At 44.4% G+C, this 13,386-nt stretch overlaps 1 protein-coding gene across 2 annotated transcripts in view; it reads left to right on the forward strand.

Moving 5' to 3' along the window:
- The window catches only part of atf6 (activating transcription factor 6), a 331,264-nt gene that overhangs the window by 19,018 nt on the left and 298,860 nt on the right, over nucleotides 1-13,386 (forward strand). For both annotated transcript variants that reach the window (XM_067990768.1, XM_067990770.1), the window contains exons 2-3: nucleotides 1,234-1,301; nucleotides 11,062-11,146. In XM_067990768.1, coding sequence (XP_067846869.1) covers nucleotides 1,234-1,301; nucleotides 11,062-11,146 — 153 coding nt within the window. The remainder of the gene's footprint in view (nucleotides 1-1,233; nucleotides 1,302-11,061; nucleotides 11,147-13,386) is intronic.

Raw genomic sequence — 13,386 nt, forward strand, 5'->3', positions numbered from 1 at the left:
TGATACGTTTGATAATGTACATCCCATGTAAAATGAAGTGTTGGTAATAATTCCATGCTGATGTTTTACGATGGTTGGTGTCAGAAATAATGGGACAATGGGTGGGTTAGATATTGAGAATTTTCCATAGGTGTTGGTGATAATATTGGGCAAAAGAGCACTGGTTGGGGGCCACTTGGCTGTGTAGTTGGCTTGGAGTGCTCGATGCTGGAATAACAGTGTTCCAACTTGTAACTATTCCCCGCTCTCCCCTCACTTGGCTCGTCGAGTCCTCCCATACCTGCAGCGTTGTCATTCTGAGAGGGCGGATTGGTGACGTCATCCCAGAGTTCAGCTGCTGCCACTCGCACACTGGCTAATAAGTGAATTAATTGAGGAGCGAATAAGAAGCATTGCAGCAGGAAGATGTTCAGATTGTCAATGATCATGCAAAAGCATGGGTTAACCCTCAACTTAAATAGTCGTGAACATTACAACATGTGGATATGATTTTATTATTCTGAGCAATTTGACAACACTGTTTGCAGGATGGACTCAGTCAGCTTGAGGGTGATTTGGAAAGGAGAGAATGGAGAAGTGCACTGTTGTGAGCCATGCACCAGTTCACGTGTTTATACACTGCGCAGTATATACAGTGTGCTGGATTTTTCTGACGTTTGCTATCCAGATTAGCCAGGTATTTCATCACAAAATTACCTCTTGCGGAGCAGTAAACCTGCATCAATGGCGAAATGGGCTGCTATCAAAGGAAGAATGAAAGACTTGCATTTATATAGCGCCTTTTACGACATCAGGATGTCCTAAAGCGCTTTACAGCCCATGAAGTACCTTTGATGTGTAGTTACTGTTGTGATGTAGGTAACGCGGCAGCCAATTTGCACACAGCAAACTCCCACGAACAGCAATGTGATAATGACCAGATAAACTGTTTTGCGTCATGTTGGTTGAGGGATTAATATTGGTCGGGACAATCAATACTGTTGGTGGTGGGGGAGGGGTTGGGGAAATCACAGTCAATATGATAAACCATACAAGATACATTTCAGTGAATTTAAGACCTTGGAGTCGACGTGTGGCACAAGCCGAGCTCTTGCAGTTTGTTGTCTGAACTACCCTCTGATTTACTGTGTTCTAATTGATGGTGAGCTACACAGAATTCTGTATCATGGAAAAATCCATCCCATCTGCAGGTCTTTGGTATAACTGGTGCTGTTTATTATTTGTTTCTTGTAGAATCGTTACTGTTTGAAGAACTGAATGATTCCAGTGACATGCTTGAGGCTTTGAAAAATCATCCATTTGTAAGTACTATGTGATTAATCCCTTTTTCAGTAGCAGATCAGTTGGGTTGCTATTAGGGTGTTCAGACTGTGTAAAAGCTTTTCTTCATGTTTTGACAGTGTAAATAAGGAGAAACTGTTTCCACTGGCAGGTGGGTCAGTAACCAGAGGAAACAGATTGAAGAAAATTGACAAATGAACCAGAGGGGAGAGGAGGAGAAATTTTTTGAAGTAGCGAGTCATTATGATTTGGATGGCATTGCCTGAAAGGGTGTTGGAAGCAGATTCAATAGTAACTTTCAAAAAGGGAATTGGATATATACTTGAAGGGGGAAAAATTTGCAGGGCCATGGGGAAAGAGCAGGGGACTGGGACGAATTGGATAGCTCTTTCGAAGAGTCGGCACAGACACAATGGGCTGAATGGCCTCCTTCTGTGCTGTATGATTTATGGAAGAGTTTTATTTTCTGTGATCAAAATGCTTCGATGCAGACAGTTGTTCACTGTTGCACAGATTCTGCTTCTGATTCAAGTTTGCCCACTGTTTCTGGTTGGTGGACAGATTTCACTCTTTGCTGCTGAGGCTAAAAGAGGAGAGCACATTTGTTCATTGATGCTGCTTCACTGAATGAGTCATCAGCTGACAGCATCTTGTGTTAGAATGTGAGGGTATTCTCAGTCGAGTTAGAATATTCATTATCCAATCACAATATATTCAAACACTGATATTTAGCTGTACAGTAAAATGCACAATAGTTCTTGGAGTTGGTTGAAATTTAAAAAAAACTTATATTTGTTATGTTTGTGTCAGAAGTTCAGCCAGTCACATACGGACAATGAGGTTTAATTGGACAAATATTGAAACCTTCTTGGGGACTGGGTGGTGTTGCAGTTTGGACACTGTTTTCTGGGCCTTACTCTCCTCTGCCAAGACAGCCGATGACTCCATGGCCATCCTGGAGAGCTGAGCTAACTCCTGGCTTTTTTTCTCCCCTACCAACCATCTCCTTAAACCCCTTTCCTCTGTCCCCTTCACCCTCACCTCCCAGGAGTCCATGGACATCTTTGTCGTTGAGGTTGAGCCCATCCGTTCAGCTGCCTCTGCTGCTTTCCTCCTTCCCCTTTTCCACAAAGCCAAACGCCCCCCCCGCTCAAGCCCTGAACTCGCGTCTCTAATTTCAGTTCCATCTCTCCTCGTGCCCTCTCTGAGCTGATTTCATCAACGAGACCCACCCTCTGTTCCCTTGGGGCCATTCCCACTGATCTGCTGACCACCCAACTTCTCTCCCTGGCCCCCATGCCAGCTAATATTGTGAACAGTTCCCTTTCCTCTGGCAATGTCCCCCTCCCTTTCACTGCTGTCATCACCACCCTCCCTCAATAAACCCATCCTCGACTCCTCAGTCCTTTGAAACTACTGCCCCAATTCCAACCTCCCTTTCCTTTCCGAAGTCATTGAAAGCGTTGTCTCCTCCCAATCTGTGCCCATCTTTCTCTCCATTCAGTTTTCTACCTCTGCCGTAGCACCAAAATGTCCTTTAATCTAAGTCACAAATGACCTCGACTGTGACTGTGGTGCACTCTTCCTTCTTTGCCCTCTCTATAAACCTTTGACGTGGTCAACAACACCATACTCCTCCAGTGCCTATCCTTTTGTTGTTCAGCTTGTTGGTACTGCCGTGATTTGATTCCACTCTTAGCCATCCAATCATAGCCAGAGCATTTACAGCAGTGGCCTCCCATCCCAGTCCCGTACCGTTACCTCAGGATTCGTCCTATGCCCCCTCCTTTTCCTTTTTCTCATCTATGTGCTGCCTGTTGGCGACATCTTCCTCAGATAGAATGACGACACCCACCTTTCCACCACCTCTCTCGACCCCCCCCCCCCCCCCCCCCTCCACTGCCTCTATGTTGCCAGGCTGCTTTTATAGGTTGCAATGCAGTTAAACATGGGTAAATCTGAAGTGATCGCCGGCACAGACTCTGTACCTTTGCCACGGATTCCATCCCCCTCCCTGACCACTGTCTCGGGCTGAACCAGACTGTTCACGACCTTGGTTTTCTGGTTGACCCAGAACTGAGTTTCCAACCCTATATCCTCTCCATCACAAATGCACCTACTTCTGTAACATTGCCTGCTTCTGTCCCTGCCTCAGCCTGTCTGATGCTGAAACCCTCAGTGCCTTTATCACTTGCAGACTTGACTATTCCAATACTCTCCTGGCTGCTTTCCATCTTCCAGCCTCCATAAACTTCAGCTAATCCAAAATTCTGCTGCCTGTATCCCATCCTGTACCAAGTCCTGCTTACTCATCCCCCTGCCACCCCATACTCGCTGACTGATTTCCCCACAGCACTGACATACCACCAGCACCACCTCCCTTGAGTTTAAATTCCCTCATGGCCTTGCCCCCTCCTTATCTGTCTGACCTCTGACAATCATTCCCCCCCACTACCCCCCCGCCCCGATCTCTGGGCTCCTTTGACTGGCATTGTGCATTCTCCCCTCCCTTTGGCCCACTATTGGCGGCTGAGCCTTCTGTCACCTTGGCCCAACTCTCTGGAATTTCTTCCCTCACTCTCCCTGCCTTTCCATCTCCCGTGCATCCTTTAAGACTCTCTTTTTATAAGGCTCTTTTGACCAAGCTTTTGGTCACCCCCCCTAATATCTCTTTGGCTCTGCGTCCACCTTTCCTTGCACCTCTTTGAAGCATCTTTGGATATATTTTCTGTATAAGTGCAAGTTCTTAAGTTATTTTTGATCTGACTTGAGTGAAGAAGGAAAATGTTTGCCAAAAATGGCATGAAGAAGTTACTTCACTTTGAGTGGCTTATCTTGTGGCAATTGCTGATTCCTGATTGCCCAGATTTTTTCATGTGTGTTGCTTACATTTCTGTTTAAGCGCATTTGGCAGAGTTGAGAATTTGCAGTTTTTGTGTAGCGCTCAAGCAGATTATGTACATGACGTCTCAAATAATAGGACTGTATACACCATTGCTTGTGTTCCTTTGCTATATGTAGTTCAAATTTAGAACAGTAGATGGAGCCAATTGCAAACGTTTAGGTTACAGAGAAGTTGGTGAAAGGGATTTCAAAGCTGGCACAAGAGAGGAAATTGGTTATGAAAATAAATTAGACATATCTTTGTAACCTAACTGTGTTAAACCACAGTTTTGTATTGTGGTTTAAATTTGTTTCTTCGTGACCGAATCATTGGCAGACATAAAATGAAAAATGCCAGCATGTGACCTGCACCACTAACAAAATGAAGACATGACCCGGTCGACATGAAACATAGCTTTTGAGCTCTCCAATCTTTGGGCTGTGTGAAAGTTGTGATTGGTTCCCCAGCAATTCTGTCCTGCCAGCAACCACCAGGGTCATATTCTGAACACGTTCTGTTGTGCCATCTCAACTGATGAATAAATGAGATTAGATGGTCGAAGTACTGTAGAGCTTGAGGAATAGCTTAATCTGGTGACCTTGCTGTAACTGTTACAGTAGGTTTGCTTCGAATATCACCCTTTCAGTGTGACAGACTGAGTTGCGAACATGTAACCATGAAGGACTATGTCTCAGCATTATATGGAAACTACACCAAATGCTGTGCAGGTTGAGGTTATAGTTTGATGAAAGTTGTTGATTTTTATTCAGTGCATATTAAGTTTCAAGTTAGGTAAAAGTTCAAATCAGAAGTATGTCAAAGATAGTGTATCCATCAGTTTACACCTTCAAGTGTAGTTACTGATTACATGAAATGTTACAGACTAACAGGCTTGCAGTTACATAAGAAATAGGAGCAGGAGTAGGCCAATCGGCCCCTCGAGCCTGCTCCGCCATTCACTAAGATCATGGCTGATCTGATCCTAACCTCAAATCTAAATTCATGTCCAATTTCCTGCCTGCTCCCCGTAACCCCTAATTCCCTTTACTTCTAGGAAACTGTCTATTTCTGTTTTAAATTTATTTAATGATGTAGCTTCCACAGCTTCCTGGGGCAGCAAATTCCACAGACCTACTACCCTCTGAGTGAAGAAGTTTCTCCTCATCTCAGTTTTGAAAGAGCAGCCCCTTATTCTAAGATTATGCCCCCTTGTTCTAGTTTCACCCATCCTTGGGAACATCCTTACCGCATCCACCCGATCAAGCCCCTTCACAATCTTATATGTTTCAATAAGATCGCCTCTCATTCTTTTGAACTCCAATGAGTAGAGTCCCAATCTACTCAACCTCTCCTCATATGTCCACCCCCTCATCCCCGGGATTAACCGAGTGAACCTTCTTTGTACTGCCTCGAGAGCAAGTATGTCTTTTCTTAAGTATGGACACCAAAACTGTATGCAGTATTCCAGGTGCGGTCTCACCAATACCTTATATAACTGCAGCAATACCTCCCTGTTTTTATATTCTATCCCCCTAGCAATAAAAGCCAACATTCCGTTGGCCTTCTTGATCACCTGCTGCACCTGCATACTAACTTTTTGATTTTCTTGCACGAGGACCCCCAGATCCCTTTGTACTGCAATACTTTCCAGTCTCTCGCCATTAAGATAATAACTTGCTCTCTGATTTTTCCTGCCAAAGTGCATAACCTCACATTTTCCAATATTGTACTGCCATCTGCCAAATCTCCGCCCACTCACCCAGCCTGTCTATATCCCCTTGTAGGTTTTTTATGTCCTCCTCACTCTCTACTTTCCCTCCCATCTTTGTATCATCTGCAAACTTTGATATGTTACACTCGGTCCCCTCCTCTAAATCATTAATATAGATTGTAAAGAGTTGGGGACCCAGCACCGACCCCTGCGGAACACCACTGGCCACTGGTTGCCAGTCCGAGAATGAACCATTTATCCCAACTCTCTGCTTCCTGTTAGATAACCAATCCTCCACCCATGCCAGAATATTACCCCCAATCCAGTGATTCTTTATCTTGAGCAATAATCTTTTATGTGGCACCTTGTCGAATGCCTTCTGGAAGTCTAAATACACTACGTCCACTGGTTCCCCTTTATCCACCCTGTACGTTATGTCCTCAAAGAACTCAAGCAAATTTGTCAGACATGACTTCCCCTTCGTAAAGCCATGCTGACTTTGTCCTATTAAGTTATGTTTATCCAAATGTTCCGCTACTGTCTTCTTAATAATAGACTCCAAAATTTTACCCACCACAGATGTTAGGCTAACTGGTCTATAATTTCCAGCCTTCTGCCTACTACCCTTTTTAAATAAGGGTGTTACATTAGCAGTTTTCCAATCTGCTGGGACCTTTGCCGAGTCCAGAGAATTTTGGAAAATTATTACCAAAGCAGTTCTATTAAGGGCCAGTACTTCTGTGTGTACAATCTAAATTGTATGTGTGTGCTGAGTGCGTATTGCTGGACCCAATTTTTAAGGTGGAAAATGATGGGTATTTTTGTGTCTTTTAATACAAAGGGTATCAGTTTTTACCGATCCACCGCACTGTGGAGAGGGGCAGGGCAGAGAATGGAACTTGATGGTCAAGATAGGTAAAATTTTACTGATTCATTCAGACAGAAGATTCCATTGTTATGAGAACATAAGGCGACGTGAACAAGTGAAGGTCACAGGGTCAGTTTTGCCCAGTGGTTTTGCAAGATAAATAGAGATGATTTAATCAACACTGAAACTTTATAGCATGGATCAGAGAATCCAACTATAAGTGATTGTAGGGTTTTGACTCCACTATGCTTGCTGGCAGTCCACTGATTACTTTGTGTGAAGAACTTGCTGACATCAGTCTTAAATTTACCTTTTATCCACCTTCTGTACCTTTTTTATAAGGTTACTTCTCAGTTGCCCCCTCTCGAGGCTGAATAGGCCAAGTTTCTAAAGGTGCAACTAGTCTCATGGGCTAATTTTGATCATCTAAAGGGGCCGAAAAGGAATTTTCTAGATTTCCCACTGCCCCCCCGCCCCCCTAATTTGGCTTGGGTTTTTCCTCTCTCCCTGGAGATTACATGGCTTTTGGTTGGGGTGGGACGTGTTTATATTGTAATGCACAAGGCACGGTAGTTGTGTGGAAGAGGCTGGATGGTCCAGTGAGTCTTATCCTGTTCATCATTTTCGTATGTTCGTATGTAACTGCACATTGAGGGTTAGGATTTTCCCAAAGTGAAATCCCCTATGAGTTAGAATTATGGGGGGGGAGGGGAACATCACTCCACTCCACTCCACCAAAATGTTCCTGTATATGTTTCTGCAATCTTTGCTCATACCTCGTTTATCTCAAACTAGGGACCAGTTGCGTGGCTCTTCTCTAGATGCCTCCAGGCCTCAAATGTCTGTCTCCCTTGTGAATGGCTGGACACAGTACTGAAGGTGTGGTCAGACTAGAGCATGATACAGTTTGAGCATGTGTCTTCTAACTGAGATTTTATTGCTTTAGCAATGTGCCCCCACTATATTCTTTCGCTGTGTTTGCTGTTCCCCAGTGATTGGACATTTTGAGTGTGAAGTCGACTGAAGCCCTTTGGTGGCCTTCAACTTCATCTTTAATTATTTCAACACCATTCATGGAGGATTCAGGCTCCCTATTTTTTGCCCTCTACATGCAGTAATTAACACTTGTCTATATTATCCGCCACTGTTGCACCAACTTATTTTGTTGAACCCGTTCTGGAGCCTGTCCCTCAGTTTCAACTGCCCCTGGTAGTTTGATATCATAAATGAATTTGACTCGTTTGTTTCGAGTTCTGAATCCAAGTCATGAACGTCAATAGGAATGCCAATGCTGATCCCCGGAGTACCCAACTGGGCATACCTCACTGCTCCACCTCCCCCTTGACGTCGCCCATGTTACAAGTGCTGCTCCTTACCCTCCAAGTAATCTCTTTTCCATTCCATTACCTGGAATCCCTACCACTGTTCGCTTGGGTGCTTGCCTTTTGTAGACCATCCACGGGTCTGCTGTAACACTGATTCTATCCTCCCCACTTCATCGTCTGAGGACAGGTTCTCCAAAGGTTAGTGCAGCACAACTCCAGACTGCTCAACATTTCCAACCACAGTGACTGACTTTGTTAAAATGCTAATCGAAGCCTTACAATTGTTGGCAAATTATAGGACCGCTGAGACATACCAGAACCTCCTGGAACCCCATTCTGATGAAGTAAATACTTTGAAAAGCCTTTTCTTGTGCCTCCAGCAGAGTCTTTACATGAATGAATAAAATGTACAAAGCAACAAGAAGTGTCAATCGTGGCCAGTGTGTACTTTGTGGACTGATTCAGATGTTACACACACGATTCTTGATCTGACCAGTTTGAAATCCCCTGTGCTTTGTAGTTGCATGGCCTATTTTTCATTGCTCACAAATACAGGACGTGTCAGCCGAGAGGATGACAGAATACTACAGTGTTCGTTCGTTGCCTCTTCCAGTCACAATATTGATTCAGAGTTTAAAAAGAGAGAGGTTTGATTGAAGAAAATTATGAATTTCAATCACAAACTTCTATGTTTTGAGTAAGATAATTTGATCAAATTGAAAGAAGCGGACATGAGCTGCCAATATTCCGTGGTCAGAAATATCCACAGATGTATTAATTTTATAAAGTTGAAGTATTTCTGTTCATTGTTCTAAATATCTGGTTATGTCAATCTGTTAATAGAAGAGACAGCAGCTGTGTGGAAAATAACAGAAGAAATAGGAACGGGAGTAGGCTATACGGCCCCTCAAGCCTGCTCCGCAATTCAATAAGATCATGGCTGATTTTCGACCTCAACTCCATTTTCCCGCCTGATCCCCATATCACTTGATTCCCTTTAGTGTCCAAATACTATGTTCTCAGTCTTGAATATACTCAATGACTGAGCATCCACAGCCCTCTGGGGTAGAGAATGCCAAAGATCCACAACCCTCTGAGTGGAAAGTTTTCCTCATCTTGGACCTAAATGGCTGCCCCCTTTTCTTGAGACTATGACCCCTAGTTCTAGACTTTCCAGCCGGGGGAAGAGCCTCTCGGCATCTACCCTATCAAGCCCTCTAAGAATTTTATACGTTTCAATAAGATCACCTTTCATTCTTATAAACTCCAGAGAAGGTAAGCCCATTATACTCAATCTCTCCTCATAGGACAACCCTCTCATCCCAGGAATCAACCAGTGAACCTTCGTTGTACCCCCTGGTAAGGCAAGTATATCCTCCCTTTGGTATGGAGACCAAAACTGTACACAATACTCGAGGTGTGATCTCACCAAAGCCCTATATAATTGCAGCAAGACCTCCTTACTCTTCGCCTTTATTGCAAGGTGGTTGGAGTATAACATACCATTTCCCTTCCGAAATGGTTGCTGTACCTGCATGTTAATGTTCTGTTATTCATATACAAAGACACCCAAATCCCTTTGAATACCAACATTTTTTTTGTGTCTCTCCTTTTGTTTTAAAACAAGAGGCTCCTGTGAATTCCTCCGTCTTCTATTATAATGCTGGGACACATTTCTAATACGCCTCAAGATTAATCCACGGCGACTTTACTGTCAGTGAATAGAGATAGAAGACCAAAGTGCTGTTTAGGCTGAAGTTCTGTTCCCGCCGTACGATCCTCCCCCCGCCCCTCCCCACACTCCTGCCCCAGATTATCCTTTCTGAGCTCCAGCCAGGTGATGCTGAACACTCAGTTGGGAAAGACCAAAGTCTACAACAATGTGTTTAAAACAAAGCTGATTTATTTAACACGTATCCAGAATATCAAACTCTAGCCCAACCACAGGGTTTATTAACATCAGCAGAAAGACATCCCAAATGTCAGAATGAACATGGTTCAGTCCTGGATGTGATCAACCACAGCAGAATCCAACCCCTGCAAAATAACATGCGAACTCCCTGGTGTGTCAGCGGGTAGGATGATAGAGTGAATCCCTTCTCACACACTGAGCAGGTGAATGGTCTCTCCCTGGGATGAGTGTTTTGGTGTGTCAGCACTTCCCTTTTGCTCCCAAAGCTCTTCTCACAGTCAGAACACCCAGTTTGTATTTTCTTCATTCTGTGAAAGGAGAAGTAATACCATGGCAGTGGTTTAAGTTGAGACCTTGCCTTACATTATAGTGTAGTATTAGAGACTGTGGGTGTGGTTAGGGATGAACATTGGGAATATGTGCAGAGTCTTGAGTTGCCTTTGCAGCAACCATAAATGCCAAAGCAGGAGAACAAGTCCAAGTCTGAAGCCAATCAAGGAATCTTCGTTCTTCATCTCAAGTTCACCACTGACTATGTTGTGTTGCAATTACGTACAAGGTGTTTTTTTTGTACAAATTGTTAGCCCATTCATGAAAATAAGTTCCATCTCTTCAAGAGATTTCTGCCCTGGAGAGAAGGACTGAGACTTCTGTTGAATGTTCCCATTGGCACAGTGGGTGTGTGTGCTAGCTCCTGAGAGACTTAACGGTTATTGGTGAAGACTTTGTGTGTTGTGATATAATGCGTAGTCCAAAGCACGAATGTTTCTAGGTACACTTAATTAACACTTTCTATGTATTAACTTTTTGTAACTATTAGTTGCAAGGGCAAGTTTATTTAAAGCATTGAGTAATCAAAAACTTCTGGGTCAAATGAGCAAGTTTATTTTAATATCTTTGATGAAATGGATTTAACATTGTGTCCCCAATATCTTCTTATTGTGTTTATAAATCTTGGCAGCCCCCTTTCCCAAGCGGTGAATGCAGAGTTAATTGAATCTTGTATATATTGATGTTGGCAAATTGGGGCATTGCATTGTGCACAAATATTAAGTTTTTGTTTTATTTTTCTTTCAATAGGATGTTGACATGGAAATTGACTTCAGTTTGGAATTCATGTCTTGGGATTATGATCCTTGGGAACCAATATGCAGCTTGCCTCCAGGTATCTCCTACTCATTATTTACAGTGATTGGAATGATGTGATTTAAAAAAAAAATTCTGAGACGTCTGGGTGAAAGCTTAAAGCCCACAGTACAGAATATCGCCAAGGGTGATAAGAGCAGAGAGAACATTGTCAGAGGCAGACAAAGTTGACGGTGGACAACAGAAACTGGGTAATAATCAATAATCCTTAAAATGTGACCTTAGACTTGTGAGGTTCAGGAACAAGACAACAAAGTTGTGCTAAGAATGTTTGTATGTATCTGCACCAATGAATGATTGTCATGGTTTAGAAGCACACTGTTACTTCAGTTCTAACATCAAAAACGTGAGCCTTTAACGTAGTAAAGCATCCCAAGGCGCTTCACTGGAGCGTTATCAAACAACATTTGACGTCGAGCCACATAAGGAGATATTAGGACAGGCTTGATCGAAGAGGTAGCTTTTAAGGAGCATCTTAAAGGAGGAGAGAGAGGTAGAGATGTGGAGAGGTTTATGGAGGGGAATTTCAGAGCTTAGGGCCGAGGCAGCTGAAGGCATGGCTGGCAATGGTGGAGCGATTAAAATAGGGGTTGCGTAAGAGGTCAGAATTGGAGGGGAGCAGAGATCTTGGAGGGTTGTAGGGCTGAAGGAGGATACAGCGATAGGGAGGGGAAGGCCATGGAGGGATTTCAAAACTAGGATGAAAATTTTAAAGCCAAAGTGTTTCTGGACCGGGAGCCAATATAGGTCAGCGAGAACAGGGGTGATGGGTGAATGGGACTTGGCATGAGTTAGGATACGGGCAAGAGTTTTGGATGAGCTCAAGTTTATGGAGGGTGGAAGATGGGATGCTGGCCAGGAGAGCATTGGAATAGTCAAGTCTAGAGGTAACAACTGGTGATGTTATGGAGGAGGAAATAGGCTGGAAACTCATCTCTGGGTCAAAAAGGATGCCAAGGTTGCGAGCGGTCTGGTTCAGCCTCACAGTGGCCAGGGAGAGAGATGGAGCCGGTGGCTAGGGAACGGAGATTGAGGAAGGGACTGAAGACAATGGCTTCAGTCTTCCTAATATTTAGTTGGAGGAAATGTCTGCTCGTCCAGTACTGGATGCCGGACCAGCAGTTTGACAAATGAGAGACAGTGAAGGGGGTCAAGGGAGTTGGTGGTGAGGTAGAGTTGGGAGTCGTCAGGTACATGTGGAACCTGATATTGTGTTTATGGATGATGTCACCGAAGGGCAGCATGTAGATGGGAAATAGAAGGGGACCAAGGATAGATCCTTGGGGGACTCCAGAGGTAATGGCATGGGAGCAGGAAGAGAAGCCATTGCAGGTGATTCTCTGGTTACGATTGGATACATAAGAATGGAATCAAGCGAGTGCAGTCCCATCCAGCTGGACGACGGAGGAGAGGCGTTGGAGGAGGATGGTATGGTCATCCGTATCAAAGGCTGCAGACAGGTCGAGAAGGATGAGGAAGGATAGATTACCACGGTCGCAGGTCACGTAGGATGTCATTTGTGACTTTGACGAGGACCATTTCAATACTGTGGCAGGGGCGGAAACCTGATTGGAGGGATTCAAACATGGAGTTGCGGGAAAGAGGAGCACAGATTTGGGAGGTGACAACACGTTCAAGGACTTTGGAGAGGAAAGGGAGGTTGGAGATGGAGCAGCAGTTTGCAAGTACAGAGAGGTCCTTCTTGAGGAGGTGATGATGACGGCCGATTTGAAGGGGAGGGGGATAGTACCTGAGGAGAGGGAACCGTTAACAATATTAGCTAACATGGGGGCTAGGAAGGGAAGTTGGGTGGTCAGCAGTTTGGTGGGAATAGGGTCGAGGGAGCAGGAGGTGGGTCTCGTGGTCATGATGAGCTCGGAGAGGGCATGAAGGAAGATGGGAGAGAAACTAGAGAAAGATGTGAGGGTAGAGGGGGCCTTCGGGGAAGTTTGGCTTGGTGAGCTGGGGAGGGAAACAGCAGAGGCAACTGAATGGATGGTCTCAATCTTAATGACAAAAGTCCATGAGCTCCTCGCACTTTTTGTTGGAGGAGGCAGGGTAGAGAGGTTTAAGAAGACGGTTGGTAGTGGCGAAGAGAAGTCGGGGGCCATCTTTGCATTGCAGGATGATCCTGGAATAGTGAGCAGTTTTGGCAGAGGAGATCAGGACCTGATGGTGCTTTATGTGGTCCAGCCAGATCTGGCGATGAATGGCTAAACCAGTTGTCTGCCAAAAATGTTCAAGTCTGCATCCTTTGGA

Source organism: Heptranchias perlo, chromosome 9 (genome assembly GCF_035084215.1).
Source record: "Heptranchias perlo isolate sHepPer1 chromosome 9, sHepPer1.hap1, whole genome shotgun sequence".
NCBI lineage: Eukaryota > Metazoa > Chordata > Chondrichthyes > Hexanchiformes > Hexanchidae > Heptranchias > Heptranchias perlo.